Here is a 13,659-nt window from a genome sequence, read left to right on the forward strand (position 1 = left end):
ACACCTCTAAAAACTATGAAAGGCTCTCCTGACTTAATTCCCAATGCAGGTGAGGTTTCCTGCCACTTCATTAATTTTTCAGTATCTACAACTGTTGGACTCTTCATTCTTGCGAAGAAAGCTAAAAGAAGCTTAAACCTATGGGAGAATTTTCAGATGATCCACTTTTAAGTCTCGACAGCGTGGTGATGATGATAATTAGTTTTACAGAGCGTATGATATTAATTTAATGGCCTAGTTTTAATATGGTAGTTCTATTTCAGTCATTTGGGCCGTGAGTTAGCAATAACTTGAATTTCCAGCAGCTCTGCAGCATGCGCGCACTCTTGAGAATGCAGCATACAGAAACGAGACCTTAAACTAACTGCAGAAAATACAAGAGTATCATTTTTGTTTTCAGATTTGGACCCGAGCAGAGTGTGCAAAGGGAAAGGAATCGTGACTCTAAGGGCCACCCTCGTTCACATTGACGATGAGGACAGCGTCAGCGACGAGCCAAATATCATCACAGCGCCAAGTAAGCCAAGGCTTGAGCCTCCTCGGGATCATAAGGGCTCTCCATATGACGAAATAATATTTAGAAGGCAGCAATATTTGCAAGGCCATGTTAAAAAAGAAAAAGAAAAGAGATATCGTTGCAGAATGTAGACAGAGGATGTAAATGTTGCTGTAATTTAGGAGGCATTTCATCATTTTATTTAGATGCAAAAAATTCTGCACATGCCTTTTGGATTTTTTCCTGGCAGGATTATATAATACCTTATGTTTTGAAGTGCGTGCTCCATTGTTAGGCAGTCTCCGAGCCGTGATAAAGGGGCGATTGCTCATATTTTCATGTAAGTGTCAAAAAGCTTCTTTGTCGTGGCCTGCCCACGCTGCACTTTGGAGCAGGAGGCCCCGACTGTGGGCTTGTTTGCAACGCAGAGCACTTTGGAACTGAACTGGAGGCTGGCCAATACTGTTGGGGAGATGCTTTAATTGTTGCAGAGCCGGAATAAAAAGGCCATTGGAACAAATGATCTTTGCAGCTCACTGAATGGGCTTTTTGTTCTCCTGACAAAGTTCAGAGATTGTGGGAGAATCTTGTTTTTTTCCCTTTTCTGGGGGATATTAACAGCTCTGTGCATGAAACCTCCCAAAGAAAGCACTCACCCAGCTGAATGAATGGAGATTTATTTGCACTGGAATCATCTGTTGTGGTTTGCTGTTATGAGTCCACAGAAAAACTGCGCCTTTTTGTCTCATCTTTAGTGTTTTTCTTGCTGTACTAGCTGCCAAACATAGAGTTCTCCTTTCAGGTGGCTGGATAGGCCAGATTAATGGAGACAGCTACAAAGCAGAAGTGGCTGAGGGAGGCAGCAACAACACAACTCATCTACCTCCTGAAAACAACATTCAGTGCCAGGTAGGTTTATATTTTATCACATTTAAGCCCTTTGTTTTCTTAACTCTGCTATGTTATGTTTTTATTTTAATGTTTAATGTCTGTAAAATTCCTTGAAAGCACATTCTTATTTTGCCGACTTTTCAAGCCTTACAGTATTTTTGTGCTACTTTTAGGTCAATTTAACCAGAAGCATAAAAGAAAACCAAGCTCCAGCCTTCACTGACACTCAGAACTGCATAACATCAACTCCCAGCTTTGGTTATCCCTCCACCAGCACAGTGAACCCTACCATTGTTCTGCTGCAGCACAACAGAGGTGAGCCCTGTAAGCGGTGCATGGCACATACCAAGAAGAGCTTCCAAACATTGGTCCAGTCATTGAGCTGTATGCCTTAACATTTTACTCATCAAGATTTGTGATACCTTGAGCTAGGTGTGTTTGATCCATCAGCTTGTAACCAATGCATTCACACTTCTGCTTCTTGGCTTGGACTCATTTCACCACCATGTGTCTGTCTGTCTGTCTGTCTGTCTTTCTCTCACAACAGAGCAGCAAAAGTATCTTTCTCATTCAGAAGGTATGCATTCAGGTTTTGATGCTAAATTAATTTCTTTATCTTATTTTATTTATTTATATTTTCCATATTTCCATATTAGGATATTTCCATATTTTAGAATAAGCAATAAGCAGCTTACTGTATTTGCAGCATTTTATGTGTTTTCTGACATTTATAAAAACCTATTGGATAAATAATAAACATTTAGACATCATGCTTCCCTTTTGCAATGCATTTGCTCCATTTTTTAAGTTAAATTGTCATCTTGTATCTCTTTCTTGACATTTAAAGTACCGTATACTTTGGCTCTTCAGAGCCCTTTATATTTGGCTTCAAATTTACATTAATACAACACCCCGTTGGATTGTATGGAATTTAGTCTGTAGATCAGCAGCAATACAATCAGGTATTACGCATAGCTATGTGGACAAGTCTTCCCCATCATAATAACTAAGAGGTTAAGAAGCTTCCTCCATGTGGACACGTTTAGATCATATTTATTGTTGCACCGACCCTACAACAATTGTTCACTGTCACATAAGTTAGTATCAACCTCTAAATATAATAAAAACTTTACCCTTGGAGCAGCAAAGTATTTAAAGCATTATCAGATCAATTATACCCTAGAGGTTATTTAAAAAAGCAAATCAGTGAACATGGAAACATGTTTTTAATGTAGATCTTTTGGCGCAGCAAGAGCTACTTGTTATTTTTCTGATTTTGTACATTTATAGCTGTAATAAAAATTAATGATGCATAATAAATAATTAGCAATAGCATGCACACATGCTGAGTACAAAGTGTTCATTTTGTCCGGTTAAGCAGAAGAAAAATATATAATTTTTCTACTTTAATTATTGATTCATGCGACCAGAAGCTCCAGCCTTTTAAGGTCTTTCTTTACCATTTGGTAGAGATAAATCTGCAGTGACTGATGAATTTCTTTTTTTTTTTTTAAAAAGTGAAAATAAACCTTCCTGAGCCATCTCCACCATTTGGTTTGGGTATGTAAAACCCAAACTAAGTATTCGTTATAACACCACTGTTTCAATGTTCAACCATTTCACTGTTATTACATTATTATTACCTACTTCTTTTAACATCTCAACCATTTGCTAAAAACATTTATTCTGTTTATTCTTCTCAAAAACAAATGGAAAAACACAGAGAACCATTTTTCACTGGTCTCTTTGTTAGTGTGAATGTTAAAGAGTTAACCCCACTACCCAAACACACCAGCAAAATGCACCACAATTACTGTCCTTTTCCTGCCCTGTCATGCCGTGTTAAATGCATGAAGCCCATGTTATCTGTAAAGTTGGATTTATAGCTAAACATTAGTCTCAGTCTTGTCTGATCCTGCTCTAAGAGTTATTTATTTCTGTTGTGCTTTGCAGACCCAACCCCAGAAAGGGACAAAAGTCCTGATCCCGGGAGAGACTCAACGAGTCCGATCTCTGATATGGACGGGAAGAGGCTGCGGCTATCACTGCACTCCCCTGTCCTTGGTCCTCTCAACACGTCTATTGTGCCTGTACGGGTGAGTAACAGAACCAGCTGTCCAGTGAAGACTAATCTACTCGCTGCAAATGTCTACTGTTGTTCTGTTCATAGAAATAATTTGTCACTGATAAAAATAGCAGATCAACTAGCATTTTCTTTTCTTTTTTTTTAGAAAAGCATTGTAATGTCATGTTTTTGTTCTTGTCTTGAATGTTTTTGTCATTTTCTGAATACTAACACTCTTAGAAAAAGTGATATTTTAGATTTGTATACCAGATAAAAAGTATGTTTTGCTGAAAACATGAACTAATGATGCACCGTATAGGTGCCAGAATATAAAATCCTCAAAGACAGGTCAGTTTTGAAGCAGTATTTGACAAATCCACACCAATCCAAGCCACCACCAGGACAGCTCGACTGACTGAAAAGCAGATGGATGACATATATTAAATGTTCTGACATACAAATCCATGATTTTAAAAAGCCTTTTTTTTTTTCTTTTTCAGAACACTGACAAGACCAAAGATTGGTATAAGACAATGTTCAAACAGATACATAAATTACCAGGTGAGTTATTTATTGTGTCTTTATCGTTTCCATGTTTGACCAGTGTTGATGTCTGTGGAAGATCCGCATGTGTCTCTCTACATGTCACGCTGTCCTCTGTCTCTCCATCGCTGTGTTCAGAGCCTTTTGAGGAAAATCCGTACCGCCCCACCTACATTTTTCCCGAGAACTTTGACATTCACATGAAATCCAAAGGTATCTGATGGCAGTAACCTCCTTCTAGTTTGCTTTACTAATCTGCAGCCATCTTGAGTCTTCTCAAATCCTACAGCTCTCTTTTAGCCTGTAGAACCTCTCCTTTAAAGTCACACACAGATTTGAAAGTCTTCGCTTAATCTTTCCCTATGTAAACTCCAAACCACAGAGCCATAATTGATGTTTGCTACATGTTTCTTTGCAGATTTAATTTAGGATATTTAGGCATATTGCGTACAACAGGAAAGGATAATTATTGGTAATTTAAGTTTAGCTGTCTCAGCAAGCTGCATTCCCACTATTAAAAGTCAGAATGTCCACTGTAAAAAAAATGCCTTTATCTAACTACTACAATCCTCTGGACATATTACACTACTGAAACTCCACCTTTATGATTATTTACTGATGAAACATAAATACAAGTCGCTCCTGCTTTACATGTTGGTTGTTTAACTGCTGGCAACAGCTCCAGCCCACCACAGAATGGGCTGCGTCCTGTGGTACCCACCACTAAGCACACTCGTGTCTTTTAGCGCACCTCTCAAAGTCATGTTGTCTGGAAGTTTGATCTGATATCTACGATGTAAAAAGAAGAAGCAAGACAGGCTGCTGTGAAAGTTTATGTTGACAGACTGAAGCGGGAAATGTTTGAGTACATGAATGAGGAACTTGTGATTTGACTAATGTTACTCTGAGATCATCATAATCTACTCCGTCTGTAAGTGGTGGTTGTATGTTAGCTCAGAAATATACATACTGTTTATTAATATTCAGGCTTTCTGTTTTGTGCAACATCATCCCCGCACTGTTTCACAAGATAGTCGTGGAACTTGTCATGAGCAGTCCTCATGTTTTAATTAGTTCATATGTTGTGGGAGCGTATAAGCATTTACCAGAGATAAGCTGCATGACCAACTTTTACTCAATGTGTGTCCCCCACCCCCTGAAGGATTTTGTAGATGGGAGATGTAGTAGGATGTGTTATAGGAATATGACCAATATTATGTTAAAAACTTCATTAAAACTTTACTATGCACATTTAAATGCTTAGGTACAAGTAAAAACCTGGTTAATAATATTGAGGAAAATATGGGTTTGACTGCTTAAATATGAACCTAATCATGGCTGACTATAAGCATCTTGATCTACAAAGTTTTTTTTCAAGAAGTTTATAAGAAATAAACAAGTGTTATTTTCATTTCATTTCACAGATTAAAATCATTCATCCTTGATTTTTCTTCTTTCCTTTAACCATTTAGAACTAAAATCTTCATTCTGCTGTTTTATTTTCATACTTAGCTTATTTGTTGATGCTTATTCTAACTATTTTTCACCGGTGTGACGTGACCTCCCTGCTGTTCCTGACAGGCAGTGTGTGGTTGTGTCCACTAGATGGTGCTGCAGTCCTGCATTGTACTTGTGAACCACTGCAGCTGTACAAACCTTCAGCTTGTCTAGTGAATTTAACTAGATTGATCTTTTGGTTAGTGTCTTAACATGTTTGGTTAGTGGTTATGGTTTTCATTCTTATATTTTCTTTGAAATGTAAAAATGTAGAAAAAGGGATGAATTAGTGTAGTTTTTGTAATTAGTCTCCACTTACTATTGAATATGAATTTATCAATCTCAATGTGCATTTGAGACTGATATGATCGTTTGAACCTTATCTCACAGCTAATTATCCAAAGAGTGCTCTGAGAGCAGCACTAGAGCCTGCTGGTTTTACAACCCATTACTCATTCAAAGCACTGATGCTCATTGATGCTTGGGTCCCTTTTTAGCTCAGTAATGCTTCCAGTAAAGTGGTTTTATTTTGACACACTTTGTATGTGAGCCTGCAATGTTTGGCCTAATGGAAGGTGTGAAGCTCAGTGTAAGGAAAAAGACAGAATTTTAACGCCCTCTGAATTATTTAGTCATATATTACTTGAAATTAGATGTCAACGGTAAACATAAAAACTTAGAATGAACATTTGTGATATTTTTTCCCTCTCTTTTTAGACAATGCTCCCACTCCCTTCGGTTACCTGGAAGATGGTGAGTTTGGAAAAACAGATTCTGAATGAATTACCAAGATGAAGCAGATTTTCAGCTGATCTGATATATTGCTGTTGATTTCTATCAGTCAGAGCAGTCCCACGCTCAAAAAGCAATGACGAGGTCGACTCAAGAGGCAAGTCGATACCGGTGCCAACGCGCTCCTCTTCCCTCAAACCTTCTGCCAAAAGGTCAGTGTCCTCCATCTGCTCCAAACCTTCCTTATGACATTCATTTTCATGTTAGCATTATTCATGGTTCTGCACAAAGAAAGGAGCTATTGATTTCCAAAAAAAAACTTCAAATGCTTTGAAAGATTGTGTAATGAAGAATAAATAAATTTTTGATTAGTTAAATTTGATTTTATCCAGCTATGTCACTGACAGCGTTTCCATATATGGTCCTGCTGTGAAGATAAATAGATCACTGTGTGACATTATGTCATTCCTTGGATAAAAAAAAGAAAAAAACTACACAGAACAGTCTTGTCACAGGCATGTAGTTACAGTACTGTCAACAAACACAACAGTAATTCCTTCCTATAACTCCCGAACCTGAAGATATTTTGCTTCCAGAGGCTTCCACTGCTATGTCCTCCTGCTTTGCTAGGTGTTTTTAGCCCCCCCCCCATCACATATGCTCACATGTCAACACTCACAGAGGATAATCACTTCTCTAAACACATGAGTGTTGAAGGTAAAGTGACGAAGGCAGACAGGTGAGAGAGGATAACTGCAGATGACATGTTGAGTCTCCTCTGTGACATCATCTTCCTAAACACACTTTCATCAAGCTTGACTGTTAATAAGGAGTGTTAATCTGCTGTTTTCTGGGATGAGGGTGAGTGTAAGGAAGAGAGTTCCTGTTAAAATCCTTGAAAAGTTGTATCAACCTCAGGAGTCTGTTAAGAAATCCTCTCAGGAAATGTCGCGTTCTGCTTTTTCTCACCGAGTCCAATCTTGTTTACGTTATCGAATTATGGCTCAGCTCTGAGCTTGAATTGGATTTTCTGTAGCATCATCATTAGAGGAGGAGACAGATGCATAGAGATGGGGGGGGGGGGGGGGGGGGCATAATTACTGCCAACGTCCTATTTGAATGAAAGCAAAAAAAAGAAAAAGATCATCTTAGCCAACGCTGGTTGCTATGGAGACCACTTGATAAGGATTGGTTCTCTACAATCCCACACCCCACCCCTCCCTGACACCCGCCTCTGATCAGGAACGAGTGGGAGCCCCCGGATAAAAAGGTAGACACCAGGAAGTACCGTGCCGAGCCCAAAAGCATCTTCGAGTATGAGCCGGGGAAATCATCGGTGCTGAAGCTGGAGAGAACGGTAAGCCAGCCGTCTGACACCCCCCCACCCCTCCCTTCTCTCTCTCTCTCTCTCTGTGTCTCCCTGTCTGTGTTTGTGCTGTTTTAGCTGTCCCCCACTGCACCCATCATCACTATCCACCCACCCATCTTCCCACCACCTCTGTATCTCAGCTCCCTGGCGGCTGCATCACTAATAGCTTGGAAAGCGACGTGTGTGTGTAGCCACCACATTCCTAAAGGGTGTCGTGTTGCAGGGACAGACGATCCTGCTTGGAAAACGAGCGGGGGAGTATCACTTACAAGGATAGCTGTTGTCTAGCTGTCTTAAATTTAAGGTTATTGGGCTGGAGCAGGTCGCTGTGAGAGACTGCCAACAGACACACAACATGGATCTGGTGTGTTTTCTGTGGAGGAAGTGTAATGCTCTCCATCCCAATTTCATGTCTAGACTAGACAGCTTGCGGTGAATCAAATGATGATGAGTAACTCTGTGTCCTTGAGGGCTATTTTTCACATTAAGATGTCAAATATTATGTGTTTCTCTTTTATGTTATAATAATAAGAGATTCATTATCTTGATGGAGCAGGGGGGGGGTGGGGGTTATGTAATTTCTGCTTGTTTGATGCCCAATTGCGTCAAGCTACCAAATCAAGCTAGTTGCTTTTAGAAATCTGGCCTGATCCCAGAGCCAACCACTGTGCCCATTAGAGTTCCCTCCAGTTTGTCGTTGGACCGCTTTAAAATAATGAGCTGTGTTCTCATTTACAAGCCCAGTTGTCACAGAAGAGCGCCCTTCTGGCTGTATGTTAGCTCGGTTTATTTCACTCTGTGGTGTTTAAAGCTGTGTTGGTTCTTGCTTGAATCTTGTCGAATGCATCTGGACATGTTAATGAATATACATCATATGGATTAAAAGTTTTGTTGATTAGAAAGTGAAAATAATGTATTTATTGAAGGCTCTTTGGAGAGATTGATAAATATAATATAATAAGTGCATTTTAAAGCATAAATGTGCTTTAATTGAAGGAAGACTTGCAAAATTTAAATAATTTCTTTGCTCAAACCACTTTCCAAAAGATCCATTCCTAAAAAAAAAATCACATTTATAGAAACTGAAAGACTATTGTTCAATTTTAGCAGTCAAATCACGTATTTAAAAAGAACTAAAGGATTTCTAATAAAGTCCGCAATATGTCTCTTCCTTACTGAGCTTCAGTGGATGGTAACTCCATGGACAGAAGAAACATTCGTTCTGCTGATGTCTTTGAGTTTGAAGGATTTATTTGACTTTCTTAGTTATTCATCTCATTTGTTTTCGTCAGATGAGAAGATTGATCCCACTCTGTTTGGTTATTCTAGTGTTTCTCGTTTCTAGTCCTCAGGATCCCCTCCCATGCATGTTTTAGACATGTTCCTCCACCAAATTACCTGAGTTGGATTATTGAACTTCTTCATAAAGTTCTTTGCAGCCTGTTAACAAATCCTTTAGTCATTCAGGTGTGTTGAGGTAGGGTTACCTAGAAAACATGCAGGGCAGGGGGTCCTGTGGGCTAGCATTAAGAAGCTCTGGGTTATTGATGTGTGAGGTCTGGAAGCATACAAAGTTCAGTAACTCACATGAAACTGAAATGGTGAAGCAAAAAAATTTGCAGAAGCCAGACAATTGGTTGACTGGGAGGAGGGACTTCCTGGAGTCTCAGTTGGTTGCCTGGCAACCCTACAGTGAAAAGAAGCCAAATGAGATATTACATATTAATTAGTGAGCTTATGAGGTTCTTAGAAGAAGATTTTGTTACTGTTGGAAAGATCCAGTCTCTCTGTCTTTCCCATTTCCCTAGTCTTTATGCTAAGCTGTGTTAATCAGCTGCTGGCTGTGATATCAATCCTCTCATCTTACTCTTTGCAAGAAAGCCAGTAAGCATTCTCCCAAAATATAAATTTCAAGCAAAGGTTTGTAAGAACATGAGCCTATTATGTCATGAACTTCCTATTGGGATTTATCTTCCTCACTAAGACCACCTGCAGATAATTTTTGATTATTTGGCTGAAGAATATACTGAGTCAGCAATGTTTGATAGACTCATTACAATGGCATGTGTATGCTTTGCTGTCTGAACTATCTTCTCTTTGTCTTTCTCCTCTTCTTCTTGCCGCCTTGCCCCCTAGACTCAGGATTTAAGTCCAGAAGATGTAGATTTAGAGAATGAGCCTTGGTATAAATTCTTTTCAGAGATGGAGTTTGACAAAGCGGTAAGTGGTCGCTGTCTTCCATTTGACGGCGTATTGCAACTTATTGCATGTCATAACGTCCTTGTTTAAATAATGTCTAAACAAGTTGTCTGTCTGTGAAGACTACTTCAGTTTCTTTGCCCCTCCCTTCATTCACTTGCATTAACTTATTGAATTATTTCTTTATTTGATTTTGCATACAAAAACTGCTCATTATGTTTTCCACCGATGAGGCTCATGAGACCAAGCTACTGATCGACTATTAAGTCCTTTCAGTCGCTCCTCTTTTTATGAAATTTCAACAAATTTTCAAGATAAAAAATAGTGTACAAAAGTGTCCAGCCACCTGCTTTCCTTATATAGTACCAGCAAAATGAAAAACAGGTGCAGCAACTTCTGCAGTAGGTGAAAGCATGGATTAAATTACAATATAAAAGACAGCAACAGAGTTTGTGTGATTCTGTGAAGCTTGATAATCAATTTTATCACTTTTATTTTTCAGTGTAGCCTGATCCATCTTAAATTAACTTCATGTAATGTCTTTAAGTAGTCTTCAGGAATGGTTCTCGGGGTTTCTTGAAAGACTTTCCAAAGCTCTTCTTTGGATCTCAGTTGGCTTTTGTTTTGCTGTCTGTCCAGATGATGCCACACTGCATCAGTAATACTGAGCTCCAACCTCCGAGGACCACAATAAAATGGAAAGAAATGAGGTCTGGATCCAGTCTTTTGCACAGTATTGTGTTCACATGTAATCATAATTGCAGGCACATCTTTAAAGCACATGATGCAGCTTCTTGTCATTGTGCATCATCACCTCAAACATAAAATGATTCCATCCTCAGTGATGTTTAAAATAGTCAGCAGAAGTCTATTTTAGTTCACCTAAAAAAAAAGAAGTTTCTCAGCAAATTATTTCTATCCTGAGGCACCGGCAACTAAAGCAACAAAAACCTTTATCCCAGTGCAGTTAAATGTTTGAAAAGGTTTACTGGTTATTAGGATTCATTATATTTGAGTATAAGCAGAATTTTCCTGGATTAACCGCTTAGATAAAAGCAACCTTTAGATTTTCTTTGCAGTAGGATTTTTCAGTCTTTGCCACATGCTGCAGTGTCTGTTCCTCCATGTCTTTTACTCATCATCCAAGAGAAATACTTTGCCTTCATCTCCCTGATGTGCATCCGAACAACTAAAATACATTTCAGAAGCTGGAAGTCTTGATCGAATGATTCATTTCGAAGTCATCCTTCCCTTGGAGAGGCTGCCGTCCACGCGAGCGTCAGACTCCAGGAATAAGCCCAGGCACTTTAAACAATAGTTGTCATCTGTCTGCCGCACTGGTTGTTATACCTAACTAGATATCCACATGGTGCATGCATGAAGCTGTATACGGTGTCATGACAAATCCACGCCATTGCTGGCACCAGACGGATGCGGCACAAACAGATGTTGAGTCTCCTCTGTCACTCAGAGCCAACCCAGCCGCACCCTGGATCGTATGAGGTGGCACCACTCGGCACGGCGTGAGATCATGTCCTAGCATCTGCTCAAATCTGGAGCAGAGGATCCTGTTCCAGGTTAGCGTATATGTGAAGGATGTTTAGCCCTGGAAGCGGTCGATTCTGTTTCATGGCAGCCTGGATGTTTGCCAGATGAGCTCGGTTTGATGACTGGCTCCTGTTTAATGTCAAAGTCACTTTAAAGCTGCACCTGGTATGTGCAGCATTTGACCTTAAGGCTCAGCCAGACAAAGTGGCTCATTGGAGTTTGATTGACACATCGGTACTCACTTGATTTTAGCAGAGCAGAGATCTGTCTGGACGTCTGGAAATAAGGAACCCCCATTGGCCCACATTCAGTCAGGTGTTGTTCTTGTTAATACCTTAAATGTGCCAAAGAGAAACACTTTGCTACAGACAATTAAAAGTTACATGATCATTCCTCTCATCAGTCATATGAGTAAAAATCTCTCTTTCGTCTTCAGCTTGTCATGTTGAATCAACTTTACTTGTCAAGTTAATTGAAATCTGCTCCTAGTCACAGATGTAGAACTCTTCATGAATATTAACAAGTGAAAGTTTCGAGATGAGTCGGAAGACACACAGAAAGACACTTACAGTCAAAAGATTGCTCATCGATAAAGATAGCTAGCTGGAGCTGGAATTCCACACATATTTATGGTCAGGAAGAGATCTTTGCCCCCCTACAACCGACAGAGTGACTCCATCTGTTGAGCATATGCTGACGTGGGGGCTGCTGCCACGGTGTCTCAGCACTGAGTTACATAGAGAGCCTCCCCCTACCACCTGATATATTCTAAAGGGGGTAACTGTAAGCCTGCCAGCTCATTGTGCTCTCATATTTAACCTCTGTTATACACTTAACCTTTACCTTTAAGCATTTAGCGCAGGGAAGATGAGGAGCACACATGGCTGCAAAAGGCCCCTCACATTAGGGGGGTGGGGGGGGGGCAGTTTGTTTTCATAAGAACATATCAACACAAATAAGGGCCTGGAAAGAATGGGATTCATGTTACCATGACCCACTCCTGATCGCTATTTTGACTATGAAAGCGGCATTCAGGAGTCTGAGCTCTGAGTGGCCGCAGACACCTGTTAGGAAACATGCGCATGAAATTCTGCAGAAACGTTGTCATCAGGGCTCCGCGGAGACCTTCACTCTTGTCCATAAACAGCTTCGAACCTCTCACTTCGCTTTAAGCGTGTGCTTCCAGGCTTTCTGTGCGTCTGCGCCTCATACATCAAACGTGTTATCGCATCTTCACATCTCACCTTGTGTCCTGTCAACCCCTAAACTGGTTGTACTTTGTTCATTTCAGAATGAATATTGCGTTTAACCATCACAGAGTAATAACTCTGTTGGATTGGTTTGAAACTGAACTTTAGTGTACTTTTAGATAGAGAAAAGTTCATTTAAACTGAGGCTAATCAGGCATCTTGGAAGTAACGAGATTAAGATTCCATTCCTTTACTCCAGATAAGCCGTCCGTGATCGTTTCCTGTTTACTTTCCACTGATGCTGTCAGTGCGTAAGCCCAATAACCCAGGGGTGTCGGAGGACACTATCTTTTCCCCTGATAAGAGATTTAAAAGGGTATACAAGATGTGGAGGAGCAAGGAAGAGCAGCAGATTATTCAATGACACTGGTGTCTTCTCCCAGTCGCCATGGAACATTTGACTTTATAAATAGATCCGACTATAGACCTGCCAGGCTGGTGTTCTGCTCCTACAAAGATAGGCGCTTATTCTGAAAGGTTATTAATGATCATTCTGCCCTGGCAACTAAGTGAAAGGCATGTTGTGGCAAATGAGCTGCTCAGAATATTCCCTGTCTGGTCATTGGTGTGGGAAGCGGCGGCTCGGGCCGTGCCGTGAGGAAGTGGATGTGGTATTAACACCAGGGCCAGGCTGACTGAGGTAGGGATTGTGCAATCGTATTTGCAAACAACACTTGTGCTCTTATTCATAGAGCCCGTGTCACGTCTGTTATTTTTACCTGCTGTGACGTCCGAGAAGAGGAAAGCAACAGAAACAGTGGGCTAAAATTAGTCGTCTTTAAACCATTCTAAATGCTGGTGGGTGCTGAATGAATGACCCCCCTCGTGGCTTGTTTCTGCTACTCAATAACAACCAACACTTACAGTCCTTTTAACATCAGTGGACTCACTTTGAGCTCACAAATGGCTGTTAATTTCTTCCTGCCTTTGTTTTGTTGTCCTGGATAACATTGTTATAATCACCTGTTTTGCCATCTAGAATTTGTCAGTAAACATTTGTGTCAATTTTGACAAGCGTGTGTGTGTGTGTGTGTGTGTGTAAGTGTATAAATGTGTGTGTAATTTGGCC

At 40.1% G+C, this 13,659-nt stretch overlaps 1 protein-coding gene across 1 annotated transcript in view; it reads left to right on the top strand.

Moving 5' to 3' along the window:
- Nucleotides 1-13,659, top strand: part of sorbs1 (sorbin and SH3 domain containing 1) — a 30,306-nt gene continuing 16,647 nt past the window's right edge. Inside the window, exons 1-12 of the mRNA XM_079249285.1 lie at nucleotides 1-49; nucleotides 401-517; nucleotides 1,299-1,405; nucleotides 1,561-1,702; nucleotides 1,935-1,964; nucleotides 3,341-3,483; nucleotides 3,953-4,013; nucleotides 4,134-4,208; nucleotides 6,210-6,245; nucleotides 6,334-6,436; nucleotides 7,467-7,581; nucleotides 9,730-9,813. Of these exons, the coding sequence (XP_079105411.1) occupies nucleotides 16-49; nucleotides 401-517; nucleotides 1,299-1,405; nucleotides 1,561-1,702; nucleotides 1,935-1,964; nucleotides 3,341-3,483; nucleotides 3,953-4,013; nucleotides 4,134-4,208; nucleotides 6,210-6,245; nucleotides 6,334-6,436; nucleotides 7,467-7,581; nucleotides 9,730-9,813 (1,047 nt within the window). The 5' untranslated portion in view covers nucleotides 1-15. The remainder of the gene's footprint in view (nucleotides 50-400; nucleotides 518-1,298; nucleotides 1,406-1,560; nucleotides 1,703-1,934; nucleotides 1,965-3,340; nucleotides 3,484-3,952; nucleotides 4,014-4,133; nucleotides 4,209-6,209; nucleotides 6,246-6,333; nucleotides 6,437-7,466; nucleotides 7,582-9,729; nucleotides 9,814-13,659) is intronic.

The sequence above is a fragment of the Telmatherina bonti genome (assembly GCF_933228915.1).
Source record: "Telmatherina bonti genome assembly, chromosome: 11".
In the NCBI taxonomy this organism is placed as follows: Eukaryota; Metazoa; Chordata; class Actinopteri; order Atheriniformes; family Telmatherinidae; genus Telmatherina; species Telmatherina bonti.